Source organism: Rhinopithecus roxellana, chromosome 16 (genome assembly GCF_007565055.1).
Source record: "Rhinopithecus roxellana isolate Shanxi Qingling chromosome 16, ASM756505v1, whole genome shotgun sequence".
In the NCBI taxonomy this organism is placed as follows: domain Eukaryota; kingdom Metazoa; phylum Chordata; class Mammalia; order Primates; family Cercopithecidae; genus Rhinopithecus; species Rhinopithecus roxellana.
Window position 1 is genome coordinate 104,522,551 of NC_044564.1, and position 27,086 is coordinate 104,549,636.

The window sequence follows — 27,086 nt, forward strand, 5'->3', positions numbered from 1 at the left end:
GAGCAAAACAGAAAGCTGGAGTTGCCATTAGCTGAGATAAGTTTCTGGGTAAAGATCAAGAGCTCAGTTGTGGACAAGAGGGGTGTGAGATTTCTAATAGACCTTCAGGTGGAGGTGTGGGGAACACACCTGGATGTGATGAGCCTGGAATTCAAATTCACATGTGTGAATTTGAAAAAAGAAAAGAGGTGTGGACTGGAGCCATCCACGCACACATAGCATTTGAAGTCACAAGACTGGGGGTGATGACATAGGGAGTTAGTATAAAAAGAAAAGAGAAGTGGTCCAAGAACTCAGTCCTTACATTGGAGGTCAAGGAGACAAGGTGGGGACTAGGAGATACGAAGGCCTGTGCAGTCAGTGTTTCAGAGAAACGAAGAAACTGTTTCCAGAAGAAAGGAGAGGTCAACTGCTAACAGGTCAAGTAAAATGAGAACTGGGAAATGAGTTGACAAGCGCAATTTGGCTGGCGTGATCAGAGAATGTTTAAGAGATAATGTGAGGGAAGAAGATGGAGGCAGGAAGTATGAACTACTTTTTTGAGTCATATTGTAAAGTAAAAAAAATGGGGTGATTTTATTTTATTTTTTTATATAGGAAAAATAATAGTATATTCGTATGCTGAGGAGAAGAATCCAGTTGAAGGGGAATACTGTGGCTTCAGGCGACAAGAGAGGAAAACTGCCTGAGCCACATCCTTCAGCAAGTGAGTGTTCAAGTGGAGGGTTTGTGTTTGCTTGGCGCACGGGTCATTCATCCACAGTGAGAGGAGAGAAGGCAGGGCATGCAGGGTTGGCTGCAGAAACAGGGCAGAGGTCGGGGTGGGAACTTATGAAGACTGTTCTGATTGTTATTTTCTCTGTGAAGTAAAAGGAAAAGTCATTGGCTAAGAATGAAGATGGAAGAACAGGTGCTGGGAGTCATTGAAGAGAATGAAAGAATGAATAAAATAGAGAAAAACATAATGCTATGATATAACCCTGTACATGTAAATTACTTTCCTCTTCAAATTAGACCCCCTGGAAGGCAAATCTCTGTCATGTTAAGTTGTAGAAAAAGTCATAATCTACTTGGAGCTAAGTATGAAGAATATGGTATATGATTTAAACCATGTAATTCTAGTTTTGCTTAATCCAGGGAAGCCTTTAAGATAACAAAGAGTGTATCTATTAAAAAAGATAAAAATGTCAGCTTCCCCTTCCTTTTAAATAAGGTATGGATAAAAAATAATTGATATTCATAACCCTAAGGTACTATAACATTCTGAAGCAAAATATTAAATGTCTTCTGTAGTATTTTAGTTAACTTTTAATTTTAATTGGTCATTTATGTGTAATTAACCACATACTTAGGCTCCAACTATTTCACGTAAATGTGAGATGTCTTAGGCCTCTTTGAACTCTGCATGGAAAAGAATGCTGAGGCGGCATGTCTGTTTAAGCTGCCACTGCCTGCCTCTCATAAATAATATCTGACATTGCATAACAGCCCAGATAAACTGCAGATCGCTGACAGCCTGATAAATAAGAGGAAACTGTACATTTTGTTTTCCAAATTTCCCTTGGACAGCTAATTCACAATTTACTATTTTATAGCTATAAGATTTTAAAAATATAAAATAATATAGCTGTAAATATAGACTATCAGGAGACAGTCTGTAAAAATGTAAAAATAATATAGCTGTAAATATACACTATCAGGAGTACCAAATCTAGTTTTATAAGGTAGACGCATCAAGTAAAATGGAAATGAAAGATGTTTCAAGGAAAACTCCAGGACATCTGTCGCAGTACTAAAGAAACCTTCCTTCTCAGGTTCCCAGCATGCTATTTTATTGATGCAACTTAACATTTTCAATAAAGTTGGTAAATTATCACTATATTACTGTCTTATAGCAACATAGTAAGAGCTCTAGAGATCATATAAGTATAAAATGTGAATTTAAAAAAACAATGAATATGTAGGATTTTTATTAGGGCAAGCATTTCCATAACCACAAATATTTCTTTAAAACAAATAAATGGCAGGGGGCGGAGCAAGATGGCCGAATAGGAACAGCTCCAGTCTCCAACTCCCAGCGCGAGCGACACAGAAGACCGGTGATTTCTGCATTTTCAACTGAGGTACTGGGGTCATCTCACTAGGGAGTGCCAGACAATTGGGGCTGGTCAGCTGCTGCAGCCCGACCAGTGAGAGCTGAAGCAGGGCGAGGCATCGCCTCACCTGGGAAGCGCAAGGGGGAAGGGAATCCCTTTTCCTAGCCAGGGGAACTGAGACACACAACACCTGGAAAATCGGGTAATTCCCACCCCAATACTGCGCTTTAAGCAAACGGGCACACCAGGACATTATACCCACACCTGGCCGGGAGGGTCCCATGGCCACAGAGCCTCCCTCATTGCTAGCACAGCAGTCTGCGATCTAACCGAAAGGGCAGCAGCGAGGCTGGGGGAGGGGCGCCCGCCATTGCTGAGGCTTAAGTAGGTAAACAAAGCCGCTGGGAAGCTCCAACTGGGTGGAGCTCACAGCAGCTCAGGAAACCTGCCTGTCTCTGTAGAGTCCACCTCTGGGGACAGGGCACAGCTAAACAACAAAAGGGGAAGCAGCAGAGGCCTGTGCAGATGCGAACGACTCTGTCTGACAGCTTTGAAGAGAGCAGTGGATCTCCCAACACGGAAGTTGAGATCTGAGAAGGGACAGACTGCCTGCTCAAGTGGGTCCCTGACCCCTGAGTAGCCTAACTGGGAGACATCCCCCACTAGGGGCAGTCTGACACCCCACACCTCACAGGGTGGAGTACACCCCTGAGAGGAAGCTTCCAAAGTAAGAATCAGACAGGTACACTCACTGTTCAGCAATATTCTATCTTCTGCAACCTCTGCTGCTGATACCCAGGCAAACAGGGTCTGAAGTGGACCTCAAGCAATCTCCAACAGACCTACAGCTGAGGGTCCTGACTGTTAGAAGGAAAACTATCAAACAGGAAGGACACCTATACCAAAACCCCATCAGTACGTCATCATGATCAAAGACCAGAGGCAGATAAAACCACGAAGATGGGGAAGAAGCAGGGCAGAAAAGCTGGAAATTCAAGAAATAAGAGCGCATCTCCCCCTGCAAAGGAGCGCAGCTCATCGCCAGCATTGGATCAAAGCTGGACAGAGAATGACTTTGACGAAATGAGAGAAGAAGGCTTCAGGCCATCAAGCTTCTCAGAGCTAAAGGAGGAATTACGTACCCAGCGCAAAGAAACTAAAAATCTTGAAAAAAGAGTGGAAGAATTGATAGCTAGAATAATTAATGCAGAGAAGGTCATAAATGAAATGACAGAGATGAAAACCATGACACGAGAAATACGTGACAAATGCACAAGCTTCAGTAACCGACTCGATCAACTGGAAGAAAGAGTATCAGCGATTGAAGATCAAATGAATGAAATGAAGCGAGAAGAGAAACCAAAAGAAAAAAGAAGAAAAAGAAATGAACAAAGCCTGCAAGAAGTATGGGATTATGTAAAAAGACCAAATCTACGTCTGATTGGGGTGCCTGAAAGTGAGGGGGATAATGGAACCAAGTTGGAAAACACTCTTCAGGATATCATCCAGGAGAACTTCCCCAACCTAGTAGGGCAGGCCAACATTCAAATTCAGGAAATACAGAGAACACCACAAAGATACTCCTCGAGAAGAGCAACATCAAGACACATAATTGCCAGATTCACCAAAGTTGAAATGAAGGAAAAAATCTTAAGGGCAGCCAGAGAGAAAGGTCGGGTTACCCACAAAGGGAAGCCCATCATACTAACAGCAGACCTCTCAGCAGAAACTCTACAAGCCAGAAGAGAGTGGGGGCCAATATTCAACGTTCTTAAAGAAAAGAATTTTAAACCCAGAATTTCATATCCAGCCAAACTAAGTTGCATAAGTGAAGGAGAAATAAAATCCTTTACAGATAAGCAAATGCTTAGAGATTTTATCACCACCAGGCCTGCCTTACAAGAGACCCTGAAGGAAGCCCTAAACATGGAAAGGAACAACCGGTACCAGCCTTTGCAAAAACATGCCAAAATGTAAAGACCATCGAGGCTAGGAAGAAACTGTATCAACTAACGAGCAAAATAACCAGTTAATATCATAATGGCAGGATCAAGTTCACACATAAAAATATTAACCTTAAATGTTAATGGACTAAATGCTCTAATTAAAAGACACAGACTGGCAAACTGGATGAAGAGTCAAGACCCATCAGTCTGCTGTATTCAGGAGACCCATCTCACATGCAGAGACATACATAGGCTCAAAATAAAGGGATGGAGGAAAATCTACCAAGCAAATGGAGAACAAAAAAAAGCAGGGGTTGCAATCCTAGTCTCTGATAAAATAGACTTTAAACCATCTCAGATCAAAAGAGACAAAGAAGGCCATTACATAATGGTAAAGGGATCAATTCAACAGGAAGAGCTAACGATCCTAAATATATATGCACCCAATACAGGAGCACCCAAATTCATAAAGCAAGTCCTTAGAGACTTACAAAGAGACTTAGACTCCCATACAATAATAATGGGAGACTTCAACACTCCACTGTCAACATTAGACAGATCAACGAGACAGAAAGTTCACAAGGATATCCAGGAATTGAACTCATCTCTGCACCAAGCGGACCTAATAGACATCTATAGAACTCTCCACCCCAAATCAACAGAATATACATTCTTCTCAGCACCACGTCGCACTTATTCCAAAATTGACCACATAATTGGAAGTAAAGCACTCCTCAGCAAATGTAAAAGAACAGAAATTATAACAAACTGTCTCTCAGACCACAGTGCAATCAAACTAGAACTCAGGACTAAGAAACTCAATCAAAACTGCTCAACTACACGGAAACTGAACAACCTGCTCCTGAATGACTACTGGGTACATAACCAAATGAAGGCAGAAATAAAGATGTTCTTTGAAACCAATGAGAACAAAGATACAACATACCAGAATCTCTGGGACACATTTAAAGCAGTGTGTAGAGGGAAATTTATAGCACTAAATGCCCACAAGAGAAAGCTGGAAAGATCTAAAATTGACACTCTAACATCACAATTAAAAGAACTGGAGAAGCAAGAGCAAACACATTCAAAAGCTAGCAGAAGGCAAGAAATAACTAAGATCAGAGCAGAACTGAAGGAGATAGAGACACAAAAAACCCTCCAAAAAATCAATGAATCCAGGAGTTGGTTTTTTGAAAAGATCAACAAAATTGACAGACAGCAAGCAAGACTAATAAAGAAGAAAAGAGAGAAGAATCAAATAGACGCAATAAAAAATGATAAAGGGGATGATATCACCACGGACCCCACAGAAATACAAACTACCATCAGAGAATACTATAAACACGTCTATGCAAATCAACTAGAAAATCTAGAAGAAATGGATAATTTCTTGGACACTTACACTCTTCCAAGACTAAACCAGGAAGAAGTTGAATCCCTAAATAGACCAATAGTAGGCTCTGAAATTGAGGCAATAATTAATAGCCTACCAACCAAAAAAAGTCCAGGACCAGATGGATTCACAGCTGAATTCTACCAGAGGTACAAGGAGGAGCTGGTATCATTCCTTCTGAAACTATTCCAATCAACTGAAAAAGAGGGAATCCTCCCTAATTCCTTTTATGAGGCCAACATCATCCTGATACCAAAGCCTGGCAGAGACACAACAAAAAAAGAAAATTTTAGACCAATATCCCTGATGAACATCGATGCAAAAATCCTCAATAAAATACTGGCAAACCGGATTCAGCAGCACATCAAAAAGGTTATCCACCATGATCAAGTGGGCTTCATCCCTGGGATGCAAGGCTGGTTCAACATTCGCAAATCAATAAACGTAATCCAGCATATAAACAGAACCAAAGACAAGAACCACATGATTATCTCAATAGATGCAGAAAAGGCCTTTGACAAAATTCAACAGCCCTTCATGCTAAAAACGCTCAATAAATTCGGTATTGATGGAACGTACCTCAAAATAATAAGAGCTATTTATGACAAATCCACAGCCAATATCATACTGAATGGGCAAAAACTGGAAAAATTCCCTTTGAAAACTGGCACAAGACAGGGATGCCCTCTCTCACCACTCCTATTCAACATAGTGTTGGAAGTTCTGGCTAGGGCAATCAGGCAAGAGAAAGAAATCAAGGGTATCCAGTTAGGAAAAGAAGAAGTCAAATTGTCCCTGTTTGCAGATGACATGATTGTATATTTAGAAAACCCCATTGTCTCAGCCCAAAATCTCCTTAAGCTGATAAGCAACTTCAGCAAAGTCTCAGGATACACAATTAATGTGCAAAAATCACAAGCATTCTTATACACCAGTAACAGACAAACAGAGAGCTAAATCATGAATGAACTTCCATTCACAATTGCTTCAAAGAGAATAAAATACCTAGGAATCCAACTTACAAGGGATGTCAAGGACCTCTTCAAGGAGAACTACAAACCACTGCTCAGTGAAATAAAAGAGGACACAAACAAATGGAAGAATATACCATGCTCATGGATAGGAAGAATCAATATCGTGAAAATGGCCATACTGCGCAAGGTTATTTATAGATTCAATGCCATCCCCATCAAGCTACCAATGAGTTTCTTCACAGAATTGGAAAAAACTGCTTTAAAGTTCATATGGAACTAAAAAAGAGCCCGCATTGCCAAGACAATCCTATGTCATAAGAACAAAGCTGGAGGCATCATGCTACCTGACTTCAAACTATACTACAAGGCTACAGTAACCAAAACAGCATGGTACTGGTACCAAAACAGAGATATAGACCAGTGGAATAGAACAGAGTCCTCAGAAATAATACCACACATCTACAGCCATCTGATTTTTGACAAACCTGAGAGAAACACGAAATGGGGAAAGGATTCCCTATTTAATAAATGGTGCTGGTAAAATTGGCTAGCCATAAGTAGAAAGCTGAAACTGGATCCTTTCCTTACTCCTTATACAAAAATTAATTCAAGATGGATTAGAGACTGAAATGTTAGACCTAATACCATAAAAACCCTAGAAGAAAACCTAGGTAGTACCATTCAGGACATAGGCATGGGCAAGGACTTCATGTCTAAAACACCAAAAGCAACGGCAGTAAAAGGCAAAATTGACAAATGGGATCTAATTAAACTAAAGAGCTTCTGCACAGCAAAAGAAACTACCATCAGAGTGAACAGGCAACTTACAGAATGGGAGAAAATTTTTGCAATCTACTCATCTGACAAAGGGCTAATATCCAGAATCTACAAAGAACTCAAACAAATTTACAAGAAAAAAACAAACAACCCCATGAAAAAGTGGGCAAAGGATATGAACAGACATTTCTCAAAAGAAGACATTCATACAGCCAACAGACACATGAAAAAATGCTCATCATCACCGGCCATCAGAGAGATGCAAATCAAAACCACAATGAGATACCATCTCACACCAGTTAGAATGGCAATCATTAAAAAGTCAGGAAACAACAGTTGTTGGAGAGGATGTGGAGAAATAGGAACACTTTTACACTGTTGGTGGGAATGTAAACTAGTTCAACCATTATGGAAAACAGTATGGCGATTCCTCAAGGATCTAGAACTAGATGTACCATATGACCCAGCCATCCCATTACTGGGTATATACCCAAAGGATTATAAATCATGCTGCTATAAAGACACATGCACACGTATGTTTATTGCGGCACTATTCACAATAGCAAAGACTTGGAATCAACCCAAATGTCCATCTGTGACACACTGAATTAAGAAAATGTGGCACATATACACCATGGAATATTATGCAGCCATAAAAAAGGATGAGTTTGCATCCTTTGTAGAGTCATGGATGCAGCTGGAAACCATCATTCTTAGCAAACTATCACAAGAACAGAAAACCAAACACCGCATGTTCTCACTCATAGGTGGGAACTGAACAATGAGATCACTTGGACTCGGGAAGGGGAACATCACACATCGGGGCCTATCATGGGGAGGGGGGAGGGGGGAGGGATTGCATTGGGAGTTATACCTGATGTAAATGACGAATTGATGGGTACTGACGAGTTGATGGGTGCAGCACACCAACATGGCACAAGTATACATGTGTAACAAACCTGCACGTTATGCACATGTACCCTAGAACTTAAAGTATAAAAAAAAAAAAAAAACTGTCAAATCCCCTCATTAACATGCTAGTAACAGACCTCACAAAGGAAGCCTCCATATCCTATGTTAGCCTTCACTAGCATGAGTGTCCTTATCAACAAAATGCTTATATATGATGTACCAGGACCATTCTGATTGCTTGAGTCAAATAAATTAAACTGAAAAGTAAAAAAAAAAAGAAAAAAATAACAACAACAACAACAACAAAAAACAAATAAATGTCCCAAGATCTCTGTTAGTGATCCAAACTAAGTAGAAGTTAGTAAAATTAATTATAAATGAACAATTTCAGCATATAAACCAACAAGACTTTCTAGATTTTTGACACTGTGTCCCAACTGCATTATTTTCCAAGTTAGAATGACTAATAATTAATGTAAAAGCAATAATTACTACAGATGACATTGTACTTTTCCACAGTAAAGAAATAATCTAATATTTTTATAAATCCCATTTGATATCACAAAATAAACGTCACTAAGCAATTTTTAAAAAAAAACTCAGGAAAAGTAGATATGATGAAAAGAGAGATATTTTATATAAATAATTCAAAAATACTGTCGGGCAAGGAAATGTAAAATCCTTATTTGAATAAAAGAAAATTCTATAAAGCAATGAGTTATCAAAATACAGAAGAGGTATTCTAAAACAAATGAAAAACCAAGTAGTGACAACAACTTCTAATGTGTAACATACTGAAATGCCAAGGTGAAAGTGAACTGAACTATTTCTTAAAGCAGTGGAGAAGATGTAACTTTCAAAAATGCAGGAAGCATAGCAAATTAACTAATTAACTTACCACCTCCTTCAAATAAAAGTGAGAACCTCTTGGGAGAATTTAAGCACCATTAGCAGACACATCTTAGAGCAGTTAATGAAATGTTTTGTATTTCAGCAGAAAATTATTTCAACGGTGAAAATGATGTAGGAATCAGAAGCATATTCTGCTGAGATACTAGGTAGTTGACACTTTCCCGAACTGGAAAAACATTTCATAAGAAGGCATACAATTATTGACTGAATCACATTTGTTCTAAAAATAATTCATGCCTAGTCAAACAGCTTACCAGCTGCCACAACTCTGGGATCCTCATGGGACTTATGTCTCCCAGCTGCACGACTATCTGCACTCTTGTTCCACCAAAGAACATGAACTGCAGAAGCAAACCACAAGTAGTTTCTGAACTATATGGCAATAGCAAATAAGAAATATTGAAAAAATGAATCAGAAATGTTGTCTTATTCTTTAAATCAAAATAGTGATATCAAGAAGGTAAAACTAAACATGTTAGTGATAAGATTTCAGAGGGATCAGAAATTTGGGAGATAAATTTGTAAGTTAAACTGGAAACATAAGGCTGAAGAGAGAATGCAAAGAAACACAGCTTAAGGTACAATTAAGACTAGACCCAACTTCCTACTATTTTTTTCTTAAAAAGCAGATTAAAAAAAATTGTTTACTGTAGAAAATTTAGGTGATACAAAGAAAAAATAAAAATTAGTATAACCTTAAGTGCCTAGACAACCCTTTATCAACATATGGCGTGTTTCCTTTAAAAAAAATGAGTAAAACAAATTAGGGTCTTACTGTATATTATACTTAGTAACAGATTTTTAAAAATGTTAGAACAATGTGATAATTTTCTATGTCAATGATATTAATTTTGAATGACAAAGACAACAAAAACAATCATGACAAAAACAAAAATTGACAAATGGTATCTAATTACACTTAAGAGCTTCTGCACAGCAAAACAACACAAAAAACAACAACAAAAAAAACTATCAATAAACAGACAACCTACAGAATGGAAGAAAATTTTTTGCAAACTATGCATCTGACAAAGGCCTAATATCTAGCCTCTATAAGGAACTTAAACAAACATATAAGAGAAAAACAAAGAACCCCATTAAAAAGTGGGTAAAGGGCATGAACAGTCACTTTTCTAAAGAAGACATACATCAGGCCAACAAACTTATGAAAAAATGCTCAATATCACTGATCATTAGAGAAATGCAAATATAAGCCACAACTAGATACCATCTCACACCAGTCAGAATGGCTATTACTAAAAAGTCAAAAAATAACAGATGCTGGTGAGGTTATGAAAAAAAGGGAACACTTATACCCTGTTGATGGGAGTGTAAATCAGTTCAACCACTGTGGAAAGCAGTATGGTGATTCCTCAAAGAGCTAAAAGCAGAACTGGCATTCGACCTAGCAATCCCATTACTGGATATATACCCAGAGAAATGTCAATCATTCTACCCTAAAGACATGTACATGTGAATGTTCACTGCAGCACTATTCACAACAGCAAAGACTTGGAATCTTTTCATGAAAACCAATATGCCTATCAACAACAGATTGGATAAAGAAAATGTGGTACATACACACCATGGAATACCATGCAGCCATAAAAAAGAACCAGATTATATCTTTTGTGGGAACATGGATGGAGCTAGAGGCTATTATCCTCAACAAACCAACGGAGGAAAAGAAAATCAGATACCACATGTTCTAACAGGTGGAAGCTAAATGATGAGAATTTATGAACACAAAGAAGGAAACAACAGACACTGGGGTCTACTTGAGAATGGAAGATGGGAGGAGGGAGAGGATTAGAAAGATAATAATTGGGTACTGGGCTTAATACCTGAGTGATGAAATAATCTGTACAACAAATCCCCATGACATGGGTTTACCTAGGTAACAAACCTTCACATATACCCCGTGAACCTAAAATAAAAGTTTAAAAAAAAAAAAAACAGCAGTTCAGCATTTGAAAAAGGCTCCATAAAGTATTAACATTGTAAAAAAATAAGATGTAAAATAAGATGTTTATAGGTTTTTTCAGTCCTATAAACAACAAACTCTAAAAATTTGGAAATAAAAATTAAAACAGGTACCATAATGAAAAAGAGAGACAAACTGATCTAATATATATGGCAACTTCATAGAACAAATGGACAACTGTACCTCTGTTGAGTTCTCCATATTCTGTGTGGAAAACACCAACTACTTTTGTGTAGCCTAAATTGACATGGGCATTAATTGCTCTTTTAAATGCATCACCCCACAGAGCTGGTCCACCAGGTTTCATCTGAAAAACAGCTAGTTCGTAGACTCCTAGAATAGGGAGAAAAATAATTATTTTACAGAAGACATTCAAACAATATCTAACCAGGTTTTCTTGATTCCATTAGAAGGCTAACCAATGAATTTAGAGGATAATCCATGTATACATACATATGCACTCATATTTATTAATTCTCTGCATTATTTTTCTTTGCTTTTATGTTTAGAAAGTCTTTGTCCATGTGGAAGGGTCAGTTGTTAAAATTAATCATAAAGAAAATAAAGAAAAAGGACTGGAAGCTATATATATAAACTACACTCTGAAATATTTTTAATCTATAAAATTTGTCAAAAACACAGATATTGAGAATTTATAATGGAGCAGAATTTTCAAGCTGCCCCTCTACACTTTTAAAAAAAGAAATGAGTAAGAGAAGTACTTTCTGATATCCTACATTTCCTTCTCCTTTTCAATTTTGAGAGGAAATAACTTTTTCCTTTGTATTATTTTCCCCTATAGGATTCTATTTCTAGTTGACCCAAAGTCACTCTGAGCCTTTAAGGAAAAAAAGAAAACCCTCAAGGAGATGGTTTTATTCTTCTTAAATATCGAGGTAAATGCTTAAAAACCATTCTACCTTCTGGCCAGACGTATAAGATGGGTGGAGAGAAAGAAACCAGAGGACAAGGTAGATTGGAGAAGAAAAAGGAAAGAAATACAAAGTTACTAAAGAATTATGAACAACATAGAGGAAGGGAACTATTTATAAGACCTGACACTGCGAAGCCAACTGTTTTACTTAATGCTGAAAGCTAAGGGGAGTTTTAAGTACATTAGAATCCAAACAAGACTTTTCAAATCTCTTATAATCTAAAATAAAATACAAAGTTGAGTTTATGGGAGACATAAAATGAAATTTGAATTAGTTTATGCTTTTTGAATCTGACCTCTGTTTAAAATTAGACTGAGGCAATTATTTCCTTTAGTGAGCAAGAAGTAAAATCAGGAAGAACACAAATCTTTCCAAAGTGAGAAACAAGAAAGAGGAAGACACAAAAGTTAAACTACAATAATGTAGCTTAACAGTGTAAGTTAATTTATTCCCTCAAAACAGTCAGTTTACAAACAAAGATACACTTAATGATTTAAGATTAGCTGAATTTGTGGAAAAAATACTTTTATATTAAAGGTTTATACATTTTAAAACTGTGACAAAATTTCATAAACTACGACTCATCTACCTACACCTGTTTTCCTAGCTCCCAAGCCCTACTTTTTCACCTGTACTGACCATGTCAACTTTTGTTAGGCATCTGTTAGATTTCAATTCGGAAAAATACTTCACGTTTTTGTGCTCAATGTTTTAAGGATAAGCAAAGAGCTCTAGAGCTCCAATTCTCTCTCTCTCTCTCTCCTTTTTTTTTTTTTTTTTTTTTTTTTTAAGATTGAGTCTCGCTCTGTCGCCCAGGCTGAAGTGCAGTGATGAGTGATGCGATCTCGGCTCACTGCAACCTCTGCCTCCCAAGTTCAGGCAATCCTCCTGCCTCAGCCTCCCGAGTAGCTGGGACTACAGGCATGCACCACCACACCCAGCTAATTTTTGTATTTTTGGTAGAGATGACACTTCACTACATTGACCAGGTGGATCTTGAATTCTTGACCTCAAGTGATTCGCCCGCCTCGGCCTCCCAAAGTGCTGAGATTACAGGTGTGAGCCACCGTGCCCAGTCTCTAATTCATTTTTATCTCCAGACTCATCATATATTATTATAGAAAACAAAGAATTATATATTTTTTCCTATAGAACTTTACTTCTTATAGCTTTAGATCTATAGTATTTTACTCATTAAAACTCATAGTCTATAAGAGGGAAGAACTCACCTTCTTTTGGAGGCTTTTCTAATTTGGACCATGGTATCAGGTAAGTAATTTCCGTCTCTTGTTTATCAATGTGAGCCAAATTTGGAATGATAGATTGTTCTTGCCATTCCTTACAGTTGGCTAAGGCTTTCCAAACTTCAGCTCGATGAGCAAAATTATCTATGGGAGGAAAACAATTAAGAAAAAATTTTTTTGATTTAAAATCGCCCATATTTTTACGTAAATTTTATTCAGTTCAGCAAATGTGCAAGGCCATATGGGAACCCCATGTTATTATGTCACTGGAGATGCCAACATAAATATATGTGACAACTGCTCTCAAGTTACTCATGGTCTAAAAGGGGAGTTGAAATGTAAAAAATGAACTTAATTGACATAGAATGGGCTTTATAGGCTCTAAGACTTTCTTAGGAAGTTGTGTGAATTAGGTTCATTATTCAATCTTTCTGTGCCTCAGTTTCTTATTCTGTGAAGAAAATAGTATAACACCTACCTCCAGGGTTGTTGTGAGGATTAAATGAATTAATACATGAAAAGAGCTTGGAATGGTGTTTGGCACCTTAGTTAGTACTCAGTATATGTTAACGATTCTTATTAATAAATGGAAGCATTTGATTTATAAAGACAATTTTTCCTTGGTGGTCAGTGATTAAGTCAAGGTACACTTTGAATCAAATGTAACATAAATGAAATTAAGATGCACTTTTTAAGCCTCTTTTTTGAACAACAGCTCCCAATGAAATAGTGCTGATTCTTTTATTTATTGTCAGTAATTCTTTTTCTCTACAACTTATTTCTCTTCTTTCTAAGTTACCCAAACAGGTATATACATTTACCAAGATGTGGGCCTTGTATAGTCAGCCCTCCCTCTCCACAGGTTCTGCATCTATGGATTCAACCAACTGCAGATTAAAAATATTTTAAAAAATACAAGTGAAATAATATAACAACTACTTACATAGTATCTATATTGTATCAGGGATTGAAAGTAATCTAGAGATGACTTACAGTATATGGAAGGATGTGTGTGGGTTTGATGGAAACACTATGCTGTTTCATATAAGGGACTTGAGCTGATTTTGGTATCTACAGGGGTTCCTGGTACCAACCTCCTGCAAATACAGAGGGAAAACTATAGTATATTTACTTTTAGGGCCTCCTAAGACTAACAGTAAATGAATTATATAGTTTATGCTGAGGACAAGTAATAACACCTATCTTACAACTTAAGTCAATTATAAAGACTTTATGAGCAGTTTAATGGGACATGATTAAACTTGTGGCTCATCTAACGCACATAAGTGGATTATATATGTGGTTTATCTAAAGCATATAAATGAATTATAAAGACTTTATTAGTAGTTTTTTCAATGGGATATGTTTCAACTTATGGTTTATCTAAAGCATAAGTTATGTTTTAATAGGGTCTGTTTTATTATAACAGGGAAAAACTAAAGAATTACGTCAAGTATAGAATGAACACTTTTCATATTAAATTACTTTATGACTATTAACTTTGGACACTGATCACTAAACAGTAAATGAAATTATTAAAAGTTCTTTAGGTACCCTCAAGTCATGATGTGGACTGTTAAGAACAGACATGGGAATAACAAACATTCTGGGAATTCTTGTCACTTGTTATCCTTCCTCCACTAAATCGGGGTAGGTCAGCTCCATATGGGAAGAACTCTCTCTCATTCCTTTTCCTTACCTCCCTAGGGTAGTATGAAAGTGAATTCCTTGAAACTCTGGGGTACATAAATGAAAAAAAAAAAGTGGTCTCTAAACATAACAGAATTATTAAATCTCAGAGTTGGGTAAGGCTTAAAAGTTAACGATCATCCTTTCAAAATCTCCATTTTTATAAAGCTCCCAAATGGGTGAATTATTTCTGCAAAAATGCTGATATCCAGCCCTAGCCGTAATAATAATAAGAAAAAAAATTCTCTTATCCTAATGATACCCCTTTACCCAAGAACTGCAATTAGGAGTCTCACAAATTTGCAAAGCATTCTCCCTTATTTAGCCAGTATTCCATCGTAGTCAATACCATATATATTAGTTACACATTTAAAACATTTTTATTAAATATACATGTCTTTTGGCAGGCCCAACTGTGCTCTTAACCCACTTGAACATTTACAATTACTGCTTTAAATTTTCACGAACTATCTTTATAGCAAACGATTCTAACATTTTTCTGAAGATTAAAGTCTAGTTCACAATTTTATGGTTTGATATATGAGACTCCATGTTTTCTCATTTATGATAACATGAGAGTTCAAGCAAGGGGTGGTTAGAGGTGAACCACTGGGAAGCAGATCTGCTAATTTATTTTTTTGGTATTGCTTTTAAAAAGTCTTACTTAACCTGTATGTATCTATAGTAATATAGATCCAAGAACTAAGTCTTATGTTACATTTAACAGAATGAAAATCTATACTGAACACTAAAACTGGATGACTCTTTACCATACTTCCAAATATGAAACACTTTATTCATTCTGCCCCCAAATTCTACGCTCCAGAATCCAACCAATTCAGAGTGAGCTGTCCGAAGATGAATGGTTTTCTTAAGATTTTCCATGAACGCATTCATTTTTGAAGGTTTAAGGTAATAAGTACGAAATTCATAGAATGTTCCATCGTATTGTCTGGGGCCTGTAGCAAAAGATGAGCACACCTGAAGAAGATAAGACAAATGTAAATATCCTGGGAAGGTAGAATTACAGATTTTGTTACAACCAAATCTGAGTCTGGTACAAGGAACACACATAGACTCATTATCCATTGTTTACTTTTGTTATCAATTCTCCATAGACATTTGTTTACATAGAGATGTCAATAAAAATAACTACTCTTAATTCTGATGAATATATAGGGACTGTTTCCTAGCAGGGGTCTACCTCTAGCCATTGTTTCACTAGAATTTGCTTTATAAGAAGGCCGTGGGATCATAATGATAGTCCCTTACCCAAGAAGTACATTTAAGACTTAGTCTCATTAATTTACAAAAGGTTTTCCCCTGTTTAGCCAATATTCCATCTTAGTCAATACCATATGTATTAGTTACACATTGAAAAAAATTTATTAAGTACACATGCCTTTTGGCAGGCCCAAAAACATGTTTACTAACAAAAACCTCTTTTTTTTTAGGTTCCTAAAAAAATAGGAAGGGCTATTCAGGTCAAAGTATTTCTTGAATCCACTGACGAAGACTACTGGTCAAAAACAGGACTGGAATGTAACTAATATAAAAGGAAGCTATGACTTATCCAATTGCATTGTACTATGGGCGTATACTGCATAAAGGCTGAAAAGGAAAAAAACACAACAAATCAGAATTGTCTCCATCATTGTTTCTAATTACAGATGCAATATCAAGAAGTACGTACATTTAGTGCACCCAATTATACCAAGTTTATGGAACTATCCTTTAAGACCACCCTTCGTAATAGTCATACACCCAATAGGTAAATTCTCTGTCCTATTCTGGCCCTCTGAGCCTGAGTGAACTTAATGTTCGGTAGCAAATGCCCTGTCAGAAATTATCCAGAGTCTGTCTGTGTGTATGTACATGCAAATATGTATGTAAACACACGTGGATACACAGACCACTCCTGTGGCATTCTAGTTTACAAATCCATTCATTTAGATATGGTTAGCATGTGACAACTTCCTGAGGCTCACTACTCAGAATAATCTATCACAACAGTTTCAGTAGGCATCTTTCACTGACATATTTTTGGTTACAACATGCAAATGTCTATGTAGTTTGTGTGCATAACGTCTTAATTATAATTGTCTGTCTTGAGTTCATCTCCAGTATGAGTTATGCCCTTACTGTCCAAGTGTCTTAGTTTCCTTGGAAAACCCTTCTTCACACCAAAAAAGAACTGCAACTGTCCTTTCTTTTGATGGCCATTTTTTTTGGGTCAATTTAATCAAATTCTGAAAATAAAAAACTGCTTAGTATCTACAGTTTAAAAATATTATAAAATATAAACATTTCAGAAAATGGGCCAGTGAGGTATTTGAAACAACTGTTTTTAAAGTTAATTTTCAGAGTTTTGTATCTGGAGATGTTATCCGAAAAAAAGATATTAGAAAAAAATTATCTACAAACATGTTGTGTTTACTTGGGAATGAGAAATGAGGATTATAGATACAAATGTATGGGATAGAAAGCCATCAGTGCATCCAGTCAGGGAAAGGTAAAGGGAAGCTTTTATCAGCAAAAAGCGAGAGAGTCACATAGGTTGCTTACAAACAGAGTTGTTTGGTTCCAGAGACTCAAGGCCAGAGTTGTCAGTTCAGTGGTAGAGATGCTGTTACCAGGAAAGCGGTCTTTCAGGAACATCTTAACTGAATTACTGCAGTCCTAAAGAACGCCTAATGATAAACTTTGTCAAAGCAGGAGATGGGTGTAGGATGTGAAAGGATTTCCTGTAGGGGTTTTGAAGTCCTTGGGCTGGGCGCTGTGGCTCACGCCTGTAATCCCAGCACTTTGGGAGGCCGAGGGTGGGGCAGATCACTGGAGGTCAGAAGTTCCAGAACAGCATGGCCAACACGGCGAAACCCCATCCCTACTAAACACAAAAATTAGCCGGGTGTCGTGGCGGGCTCCTGTAATCCCAGTTATTCTGAAAGCTGAGGCAGGAGAATCGCTTGAACGTGGGAAGTGGAGGTTGCAGTGAGCCGAGATTGCACCACTGCACTCCAGCCTAGGTGACAGAAAAAGCCTCTGTCTCAAAAAATTAAAATTAAAATTAAAGTCCTTGGAAACAGCTCTTATCTCAGATATGTAAGCACCAGCCTCCTCTCTTTCTGCCTTCCCAGCCTGTTCTGTCTGGATCTGACAAGAGTGATTTCATCCGGGTATCTGCAACTTTCACAGAAAATAGGTGGTCAAATGGACAGATTTTTATTCTCTTTCCCGGGAGAAATATATAATAGAGAAGCTCAGGAAAGGCTAACTGCAGGGAGAGAGAGATATGTGTGGGGCGGTGAGACTTTCCTTGCACAGCAAACTACCTACTGGAGGCAGAAATCATAAGTTCTCCAGGCTCCCTTATCTCCAAGTTAGGGCTCATTCCCAGCACAATGACCTCCACTTCACTTAAAAAAGAACTGGCAGACATTTTTAAAAACTCAGCCAAGTTCAGAATAACGCCATAAGGAAATAATTCTTGGCCCTGCGCCACGAGAGAAAGAATATTTAGGGTAAAGACTGCATTGTTAATCCGAGGTGAATTGACATTAGCTGCTGTTCTTTAGTGTTCCTCAGTCTGTCTCTAGGATAGGTTAATCCACTTCCTATCCTGCCCCTTCAGAAAGGAGTAAAGTCCTAAACGTGAAAAGGAAAAGACATTTTTGGTTTGGAGCCACAGAATAGGCCAATCTCGAAAGTTAGGGCAGAATCACAAGCTCCATTTTGTCCACTTCTCGTCTAAGGTTAAAAAGAGTCTGTCATCGTCCTGTTTGCTAGGAGGCTCCTGTCCGAGCCTGGCTGGGGGAGCGACCGCACGAAGAGCGGGTGGCGGGCAGGGTCCAGCCCCACCGGGACCCTGGGTCTCCTCTTCAAGGGTCTCCGCGAAATGCTCAAAGTTGTTTCATTCAAAAGGGGAAGGCCTGTTCCACTGCGAGCGGCTGGTTGGCCATTCCCTCCTTCAACCTGATGTTTAGAGATGGGGGTGGCTTGGAAAGCCACAATTCCACCGGCGGATCGATAGCGCCAGGTGACAACGTGGGAGCGCTCCCTGGGCCGCAGCCACGACTTAGCTGGGCGGCAAAAACGCAACAGCCGGCGCCACGGAGTGTCCTGGGGGTTGTGGCATTTAGGCTAGAAAACAGCCGGCATCAGGCCGGACGCAGTGGCTCATGCCTGTAATCCCAGCACTTTGGGAGGTCGAGGCGGGCGGATCACGAGGTCAGGAGTTCGAGACCAGCCTGACCAACATGGTGAAACCCCGACTCTACTAAATATGCAAAAAAAAAATTAGAAGGGCGTGCTGGCGCAGGCCTGTAATTCCTGCTACTCGGGGGGCTAAGACAGGAGAATCGCCTGAACCCGGGAGGCGGAGGTTGCAGTGAACCGAGATCGCCCCACTGCACTCCAGCCTGGGCAATACAGCGAGACTCCGTCTCAAAAACAAAACACACAAAAACCCTGGCATCCAGCTAGAAAAGCCCTCTGACTGCGACTGCCGGCGGGACGATCCCTGCCTGCAGCCCCCTCCTCGCGCGCCACACGGCTCCGGAGACCGAGCTAGAACTTCGGTGTCGGCGCTGGGCCCCAGGTCTGGGAGCGCCTGCGCGTGGCTCGCACATGCGCGTGGCTTGCACGCTCCTGAAACACCCCCCCGCCCCACCCATCCCCTCGGGCAAGGGCTCGGGCGCGCCCCCGCGGCCAGTACCCGAGGCGCCAGCGTCCGAGAGGCAAGCGCCCTGGTCAGGCCGCTTCTGAGGACTAGCATGGCGTGGATTCGGCGTTGAGAAAAGCGGCCAGCCGAATCCTTTGTGAGACTTCTCTGAAAGCTTCCCGAGTGGAAAAAAGCGGCTCCTGGACCACTGGCGGACGCAGGCAGGGGCGGGGCTCGGCTGGGTCAGCTCCACCCCGGCCCTGGAGGCGCGACAGGTCCTGTAGCTTGGCGTCTTTCTCTTCCGCGCTGAGCCTTGGTGCCCCTTGGTTTCCTGAAACGTTCTTGCCCCAGACGTTAGAGGTGACATTAGAATTAGCTGAAGGCTGGGATCGTTCCCGCTCCACCTTTCTGGGCTCTGACCTCATTCGCTCCAATGCGCAGTTGTGTAGATTTCGTAAATGTGCGGGGGTTCTGCGTGTGTTGCCCCTGGAGAAGGAAGGGGAGGTGTTGAGCGTGTGCATGTGCAGTGCTTTGCATTTAAAGTCGAGATGTTGTCAGGGTTAACTTGTTTGTTTGAGACGGAGTCTCGCTCTGTCACCCAGACTGGAGTGCAGTGGCGCGATCTCGGCTCACTGCAAGCTCCGCCTCCGGGGTTCAAGCGATTCTCCTGCCTCAGCCTCCCGAGTAGCTGGGACTACAGGCGCCCGCCACCACGCCCGGCTAATTTTTGTATTTTTTAATAGAGACGGAGTTTCACCATATTGGCCAGGCTGGGACAGGGTTAACTTTTATACGTCGTGATAGACGTGTATTTGTAGACCAGTGAAACTTCGCTTTTCTGCATTGTGTTATCTGTCCCCATTGCCACCCCAGCGTGATCTTGGAAGACTCCTAATAAAGATTTAATTTTCCATGAGCTCAGAGGACTAGCAGCACCGAGCCTGATAGGAAAAAGTCGAAGTTAAACATGGATAATTTGAAACTAGATTGTTCTGTAAGCCTTAACAGCAAAACCGCCGACCTCTGGTCTAGTCCTCCCAGTCCCGGAGTACTGGTCCCCAGACTAACCACCTTCAACATTTTAAGCTGTTTCTTCTAATACCTGTTTCCGTTTTTTTTTTTTTTTTTTTTTTTTTTTTTTTTTTTTTTTTTTTTTTTTTTTGAGACAGAGTCTCGCTCTGTCTCCCAGGCTGGAGTGCAGTGGCGTGATCTCGGCTCACTGCAACCTCTGCCTCCCGGGTTCACGCCATTCTCCTGCCTCAGCCTTCAGAGTAGCTGGAATTACAGGCGCCCGCTACCACGCCTGGCTAATTTTTCTATTTTTAGGAGAGACGGCGTTTCACCATGTTGGCCAGGCTGGTCTGGAACTCCCAACCTCAGGTGATCCGCTCGCCTCGGCCTCCCAGAGTGCTAGGATTACAAGCGTGAGCCACAAGGCTCGGCCCGTATTTTTAAATAATAGGCATTTTCTGCTATTTCTTGCATTTTCAGTTATGGATAGCATGTGCTGACTTCCTTCTGTGGCAGATGAGGATTTATGTCTCATAGAAGCCACTGCCCCCAAATTCACTTTGTGGGGGAGTGGCTTCTATGAGACATAAATCCTCATCTAATAATGCTTGCATTAGTTAATTTACAGTAATTGATTATATGAATTTCACAGAAATCTCCATTATGTTAATGTTTGCATTATTTTAATAATTACATTATTGCACACGTTAATGTAACACTGCTTCCATCATGAGGACTAGGGAATTTTGTGGAAGGGCTTTGGAATCATCAGTTTGAAGGAAGGGAGGCTCTTTAAAATTAGTAATTCCAGAGGAGATGCCTTAATTTTTGCAGCTAAGGGATACCCATTTCTAACCAAGTAAGACTAAACAAAATATAATTTGTGTCAGCACTAGATCTATATGATTTATTTTCTTGGACTTGTTTTATTTTTCTTTGAGGTGCAATCTCAGTCTGTCGCCCAGGCTGCAGTGCAATGGCATGATCTCGGCTCACTGCAACCTCCGCTTCCCGGGTTCAAGCAACTCTCTTGCCTCAGCCTCCCAAGTAGCTGGGATTACAAGTGCGCGCCATCATCCTGGCTAATTTTTTGTACTTTTAGTAGAGACAGGGTTTCACCATGTTGGCTAAGCTGGTAGTGAACGCCTGACCTCAAGTGATCTGCCTGCCTCCCAAAGTGCTAGGATTCATAGGTGTGAGCCACACTGCGCCCACCTATTTTCTTGGACTTTTTAAACCCTGGAATTAATGCATTCACTCATTTAAACAGTATTTACCAAATTCCTTCTATGCTCTTTTCCTGAAACTGGGGTACAGAACTGAACAAGACAAAGTTCCTGTTCTCTTGGAATGTACAGGTTGGGGGAAGGAGATGAATAAATGAAGAGAAAATAGATCAGTGATTAATAAATAGTATGAAGTAAAGTACAGTAAGATATGGAGAACAGAAAGTGGTGGAAGGAAGTAGCACAGACTCCTGGCTGTTTCTCAATATCTACTCTCCCCTAGCCCAACACCTGCCCTTTTTAAAAATTAATAATAGAATCTTTGCAGTTTGTTGTGGCCCCCGCACTAAATCCTGGACAGTGGAAAAATGTCGGCACATTAATGACCTGTAAGTGACCTTAAAGGAGTGCTGGAGGGGTTGTTACCTTGTTTCTAATTTCTGCTTGCTGGAATATGGATGTAATACCTTGAGTTCTTGGACTACGAGGTAGAAGGCCTATGTTGATGATGGTGGAACAAAGAGAAGCAGCCTTGGTTTCTGACACCATGGAACACCACACTAGGAATCCTGGGCTGCCCTTCCCTGGACTTCTTTTACATGTGAAATCGCCTTCTAGTTTAAGCCACTGTTGTATGGCTTAAACCTACAATTTTAGTCAATACAAGGGTGAATATTTCTTCTCTCTCACTCTCACTTGTTTATATTGTTTTTCTTTTAGCTATCACTTACTAACTACCAAATTATTTGCCAGAAGTATAAATTTTCTCCGTGATTAAAATTGTTAATCAGTTTCAGTTTCTTCTTTTGGAGTTAATCTTTCCAAAGTCCTAATTCTCTTGCTTCAGTGTGGACTAGTTCTCTAAGATGTCATGGCCGTAATTCTGGGATCTCCTTTTACTGATATGCTGGGGAATCTCATTCACCTCTTGTTGGATCCTGTTTCAGGATGTTAAAGCTTTTTTTTTTCTCCCAGATTTTAGCAGAGGGTATTGAAGCTTGTATCTCTAATGCCTCTATCCTGCTAACCCTCTTGATTCTCAGTTTGGATGGGTATAAAATTCTATGTTGGAAATATTTTTTTCTCATATTTTTTAAGGCAGTGGTCCACTATGTTATAGTTTCTGGTGAAAAATTCATACCATTCTGAGTGCCGATTGTTTGTATGGGACTTGTTTCTCTCATTGGAAGCTTTTGTGTTTTTGTCTGTGTCCCTGGTATTCTGAAATTTCACAATGACGTGCCTTGGAGAAGGTGTTTCATCTATTGTGCCTCATTCAGTAGACATATGGACACTCCTCAGTATTGAAAAATATATTGTATTTATTGGACTTTTTTCTCCCTGTGTTGATCTCAACTTATTCAAACATGTGCCTCCACTTGATTCTCTAATTTTTTTTCTACTTTTTTTTCCTCTATGTTTTCTGTCTAGTTTTTTGGAGGAAAATACCATATTTTTATCTTATAACTATTGAAATTTTAAATTTCGACTTTCACTGTATTTATTTCCAAGAGCTTCTTCTGTACTCCATTCCCAGAAGGTTAATGTATTTTCCTCTCTGTTTTCAGAAAGAGTATCCTCTTTTTGCTTTGTGAATTCAATATTTCTATCTCTTTGAGGATGTGAATTACTGGTGTTTTATTTTTAAAATAGTTACTGTTTTAGGTCTTCTCCCAGCTTTGTTTCTGTTTTGTTCAAGTTGTGTTACGTTTTCTACTTATTTATGTTCTGCCTTTGGTACTAAAGTTTTTCTTAAAATATTTTTGTGTTCATGATCATTGGGAATCAGCTTTTTTTTGGAGACAATAATAAAATTTGAAAGCTCTTTGAACATGAGTGGCACCTGTTAGTGGACTCCAGTGTAGGGTTTCCTAAGTAATCTCTTTTTGAGGTGACCCTCCCACTCCATTATTATCTGTCATTTCTCCTAGTCTAGTCTGTTACCCTTTGTGGAAACTTCCAGTGTCCAATGTGTCCGATATAAACCTTGTTACAGTTTCCTGTGACTGAGGAGGGAAGGAAGCTGGCTCAGTATTTGATATTTGGTAGATACTTTCCCCTGTATATGGTATTCTTGCATGTGGTTCAACTTTTCAAGACCGTATTAATTAGGATAGGCTAAACTGCTGTAACAAGTACAGTTGACACTCCGTATCCTATTAATTAGGATAGCCTAAACTGCAGTAACATATACAGGTGACACTCTGTATCCATGGGTTCTGCATCCATGGATTAAACTAACTGGAATAGAAAATAATTGGAAAAAAACTAATACAAATAAAAAAATACAGTATAACAATTATTTGCATGGCACTTTCATCGTATGAGGTATTATAAGTGATCTATTATTATAATTTAGTTGATGGGAAGATGTGCTTAGGTTATACGAAAATACCACATTATTTTATGTAAGGCACTTGAGCATATGTGGATTTTGGTATCTGCGAGGGTCCTAGAACCAATCACCCATGGATACCAAGGGATGACTGTAGAAACTATATTTGTCTCAAACACAATAGGTTTTTATTTCTTATTCCTTAGGAATCTAAAGTGGGTTTTCCTGGTCAGCAGTCAACTCTTTACATGGTGAATTAAAGATGCAAGCTTTTTCTGCCTCCTGACTTTGCTATCTCTGGAGCCTCTTCATTAACTGCATCCAGCCAGCAAAAAGGTAGAGGGAACATCTAAGAGGAAAATGCTTATAAGTAGTGAGGAATAAAATTCATAGCTAAAACTTAGAGAGGAAAAACATTGCTAAGTACTGCTAGGTGCCTAAGCCAATCTTCTAATCATTTTCTCATGGGTTTTAATTATCCTCAAAGCTCTCTGAATTAAGTTTTGTCTCCATTTTATAAAAGAGAAAACTGAAGTTCTAAGAGAGAAACAATTTTCTCATGTTCACGTCTGCTAAGTGGCACAGTCAGGGTTTGAAGCTAGACGGTAAAATCACTTATTTTTAAAAGATATGTTATTATTATTATTATTTTTTTGAGACAGTGTTTTGCTCTTGTTGCCCAGGCTGGAGTGCAGTGGCGCGATCTCGGCTCGTTGCTACCTCCGCCTTCCGATTTCAAGTGATTCTCCTGCCTCAGCCTCCTGAGTAGCTGGGATTACAGGTGCCTGCCACCATGCCTGGCTAATTTTTGTATTTTTAATAGAGACGAGGTTTCACCATGTTGGCCAGGTTGTCTTGAACTCCTAACCTTGTGACCCGCCTGCCTCAGCCTCCCAAAGTGCTGGGATTACAGGTGTGAGCCACCGTGCCCAGCCAAGATACATGATATTTAAGGTGGTTTTAGATTTGTGGTGGAAGAGAGCTTTTAAACGCATTGAAAAAGAATGTTTTTCTGTGACTTCTTTTTTGGTATAAATCCCTAAAAAGTCTCAAAGATATACAGGATTAAGTATTTTGAAAATTATTTTTGCATATACTGAACTTCTGACAATTCCAAAGGATAGGTAATCCAAAACTAAATAAATCATACCAAAACATTGGATTATTAAAATAGGCTAACATGATATAGAGTAACTGGGTAGTTATTTTAGATAAGACAGACTAAGACAGGTAACCTGAAGCATTTATCATAGGTACAAAAGTGTATACAGGCACATCTTGTTTTATTGCGCTTTGCTTTATTGCACTTTTACAAAATCTCAATAAACACATACAACCATCCATTTTTTTCCTTAATTTCTTCCATTAGTGGTTGGTTTAACCCAGGGATGCAGAATCCACAAAACAGAGGGCCGACTGTATATTGTTTTGGTTTGCCTGTTTTAGAACTGGGATCAGATTATTTAATTGACAGAATAATTGTACATATTTATGGGGTATATGGTGATGTGATGCATATAATGTACAGTAATCAGATCAGGGTAATTAAAATATCTATCATCTCAAACATTTATCATTTCTTTGTGTTGAGAACATTCAATATCCTCCTAGCAATCTGAAACTACATATTATTGTTAACTATAGTTATCTTAAAGTGTTATAGAGCACTAGAACTTATTCCTCCTATCTAGCTATAATTCTAAATCTCTCCCATCCTTCCTCCTAATCCTTCCCATCCTCTAGTATCCTCTGTTCTACTTTTTATTTCTGAAATCAACTTTTTTTAAAGCTTATACATTAGTAAGAACATGTGGTGTGCAACTTTCTCTTGTTGGCATATTTCACTTAACATAATATCCACCAGTTCCAGCCATGTTGCTGTGAATGACAGGATTTCATTCCTTTTTACTGAATAGTATTTTGTTTATCTATTAATCTTGCTGGACACCTAGGCTAATTCTGTGTCTTGGCTATTGTGAATAGTGCTGCAATAAACATGGGGGAGGGAAGATGTCTTTTTGATATACTGATTTCTTTTCCTTTGGATAAATGCTCAGTAGTGGGTTATCCTATTTGCAGTTTCTTGAGGAAACTCCATAGTGTTCTCCATAGTAGTTCTAAGAGTTTACATTCCCAACAGTATATAAGATTTTCCCTTTCTCTGCATCTCACCAGCTTTGTGTTTTGACTTTTGTAATAGCCAGCCTAACTGGGGTGAGATAATACCTCACTCTCACTTTCCTGATGATGAGTGATGTTGAACATTTTTCATATATTTATTAGCTATTTGTATGTCTCCTTTGGAGAAATATCTGTTCAGATCATTTGCCCATTCTTAAATTGGCTTGTTTGGTTTTTATTGCTGGTGAGATGTTTGAGTTCCCTGCATATTCTGGATATGAATCCCTGTCAGATGAATAGCTTGCAAATACTTTTTTTCCCCATTCTATAGGTGTTTTCACTCTGTTGTTTCCTTTGCTGTGTAGAAGCTTTTTAGTTGGACATAATCTCATTTATTTTTGCTTTTGTTGTCTGTGCTTTTGAAATCTTATTCGTAAAATCTTTTCCTAGTTCAATGTCTCGAAGCGTTTCCCTATATTTTCTTCTAGTACTTTTATAGTTTCAGGTCTTACACTGAGCTCTTTGACCCACTGAGCTGAATTTTTGTATCGAGTGAGAGGTGGGGGTCTGGTTTCACTCTTCTGCATGTTGATATCCAGTTTTCCTAGCACAATTTTTTGAAGAGACTGTCTTTTCCCCAATGTATGTTCTTGGCAACTTTGTCAAAAACCAGTTGGCTATAGATGTATGGATTAATTTCTGGGTTCTATATTCTGTTCCACTGGTCTGTTTTTGTTTCTATTCCAGTACCATGTTTATTTGGTTACTATAGCTTGTAATATATTTTGAAGTCTGGTAATGTGATGCCTCTAGCTTTGTTCTTTTTGCTTAGGACTGCTAAAAGCAAATTCTTGATAAAGAAATAGAC

The 27,086-nt window shown here is 39.0% G+C and overlaps 1 protein-coding gene and 1 long non-coding RNA gene across 2 annotated transcripts; one reads left to right on the forward strand and one right to left on the reverse strand.

Annotated features, from left to right (window-relative positions):
• Positions 1 to 256: 256 nt before the first annotated feature.
• LOC115893971 lies at positions 257 to 2,083 on the forward strand. The gene is made up of 3 exons (XR_004054019.1): positions 257 to 419; positions 598 to 706; positions 2,028 to 2,083. It is a non-coding gene; the product is annotated as an uncharacterized LOC115893971 (long non-coding RNA).
• Positions 2,084 to 8,182: 6,099 nt separating this feature from the next.
• LOC104660726 lies at positions 8,183 to 19,892 on the reverse strand. The gene is made up of 8 exons (XM_030919193.1): positions 19,362 to 19,892; positions 18,669 to 18,984; positions 17,431 to 17,510; positions 15,636 to 15,846; positions 13,162 to 13,320; positions 11,181 to 11,330; positions 9,268 to 9,354; positions 8,183 to 9,179 (listed from the first exon to the last, which is right to left on the reverse strand). Exons 1-8 carry the CDS (start codon positions 19,890 to 19,892, stop codon positions 9,103 to 9,105), a joined length of 1,611 nt encoding a protein of 536 aa, XP_030775053.1. The 3' UTR covers positions 8,183 to 9,102.
• Between the last annotated feature and the right edge of the window lie 7,194 nt (positions 19,893 to 27,086).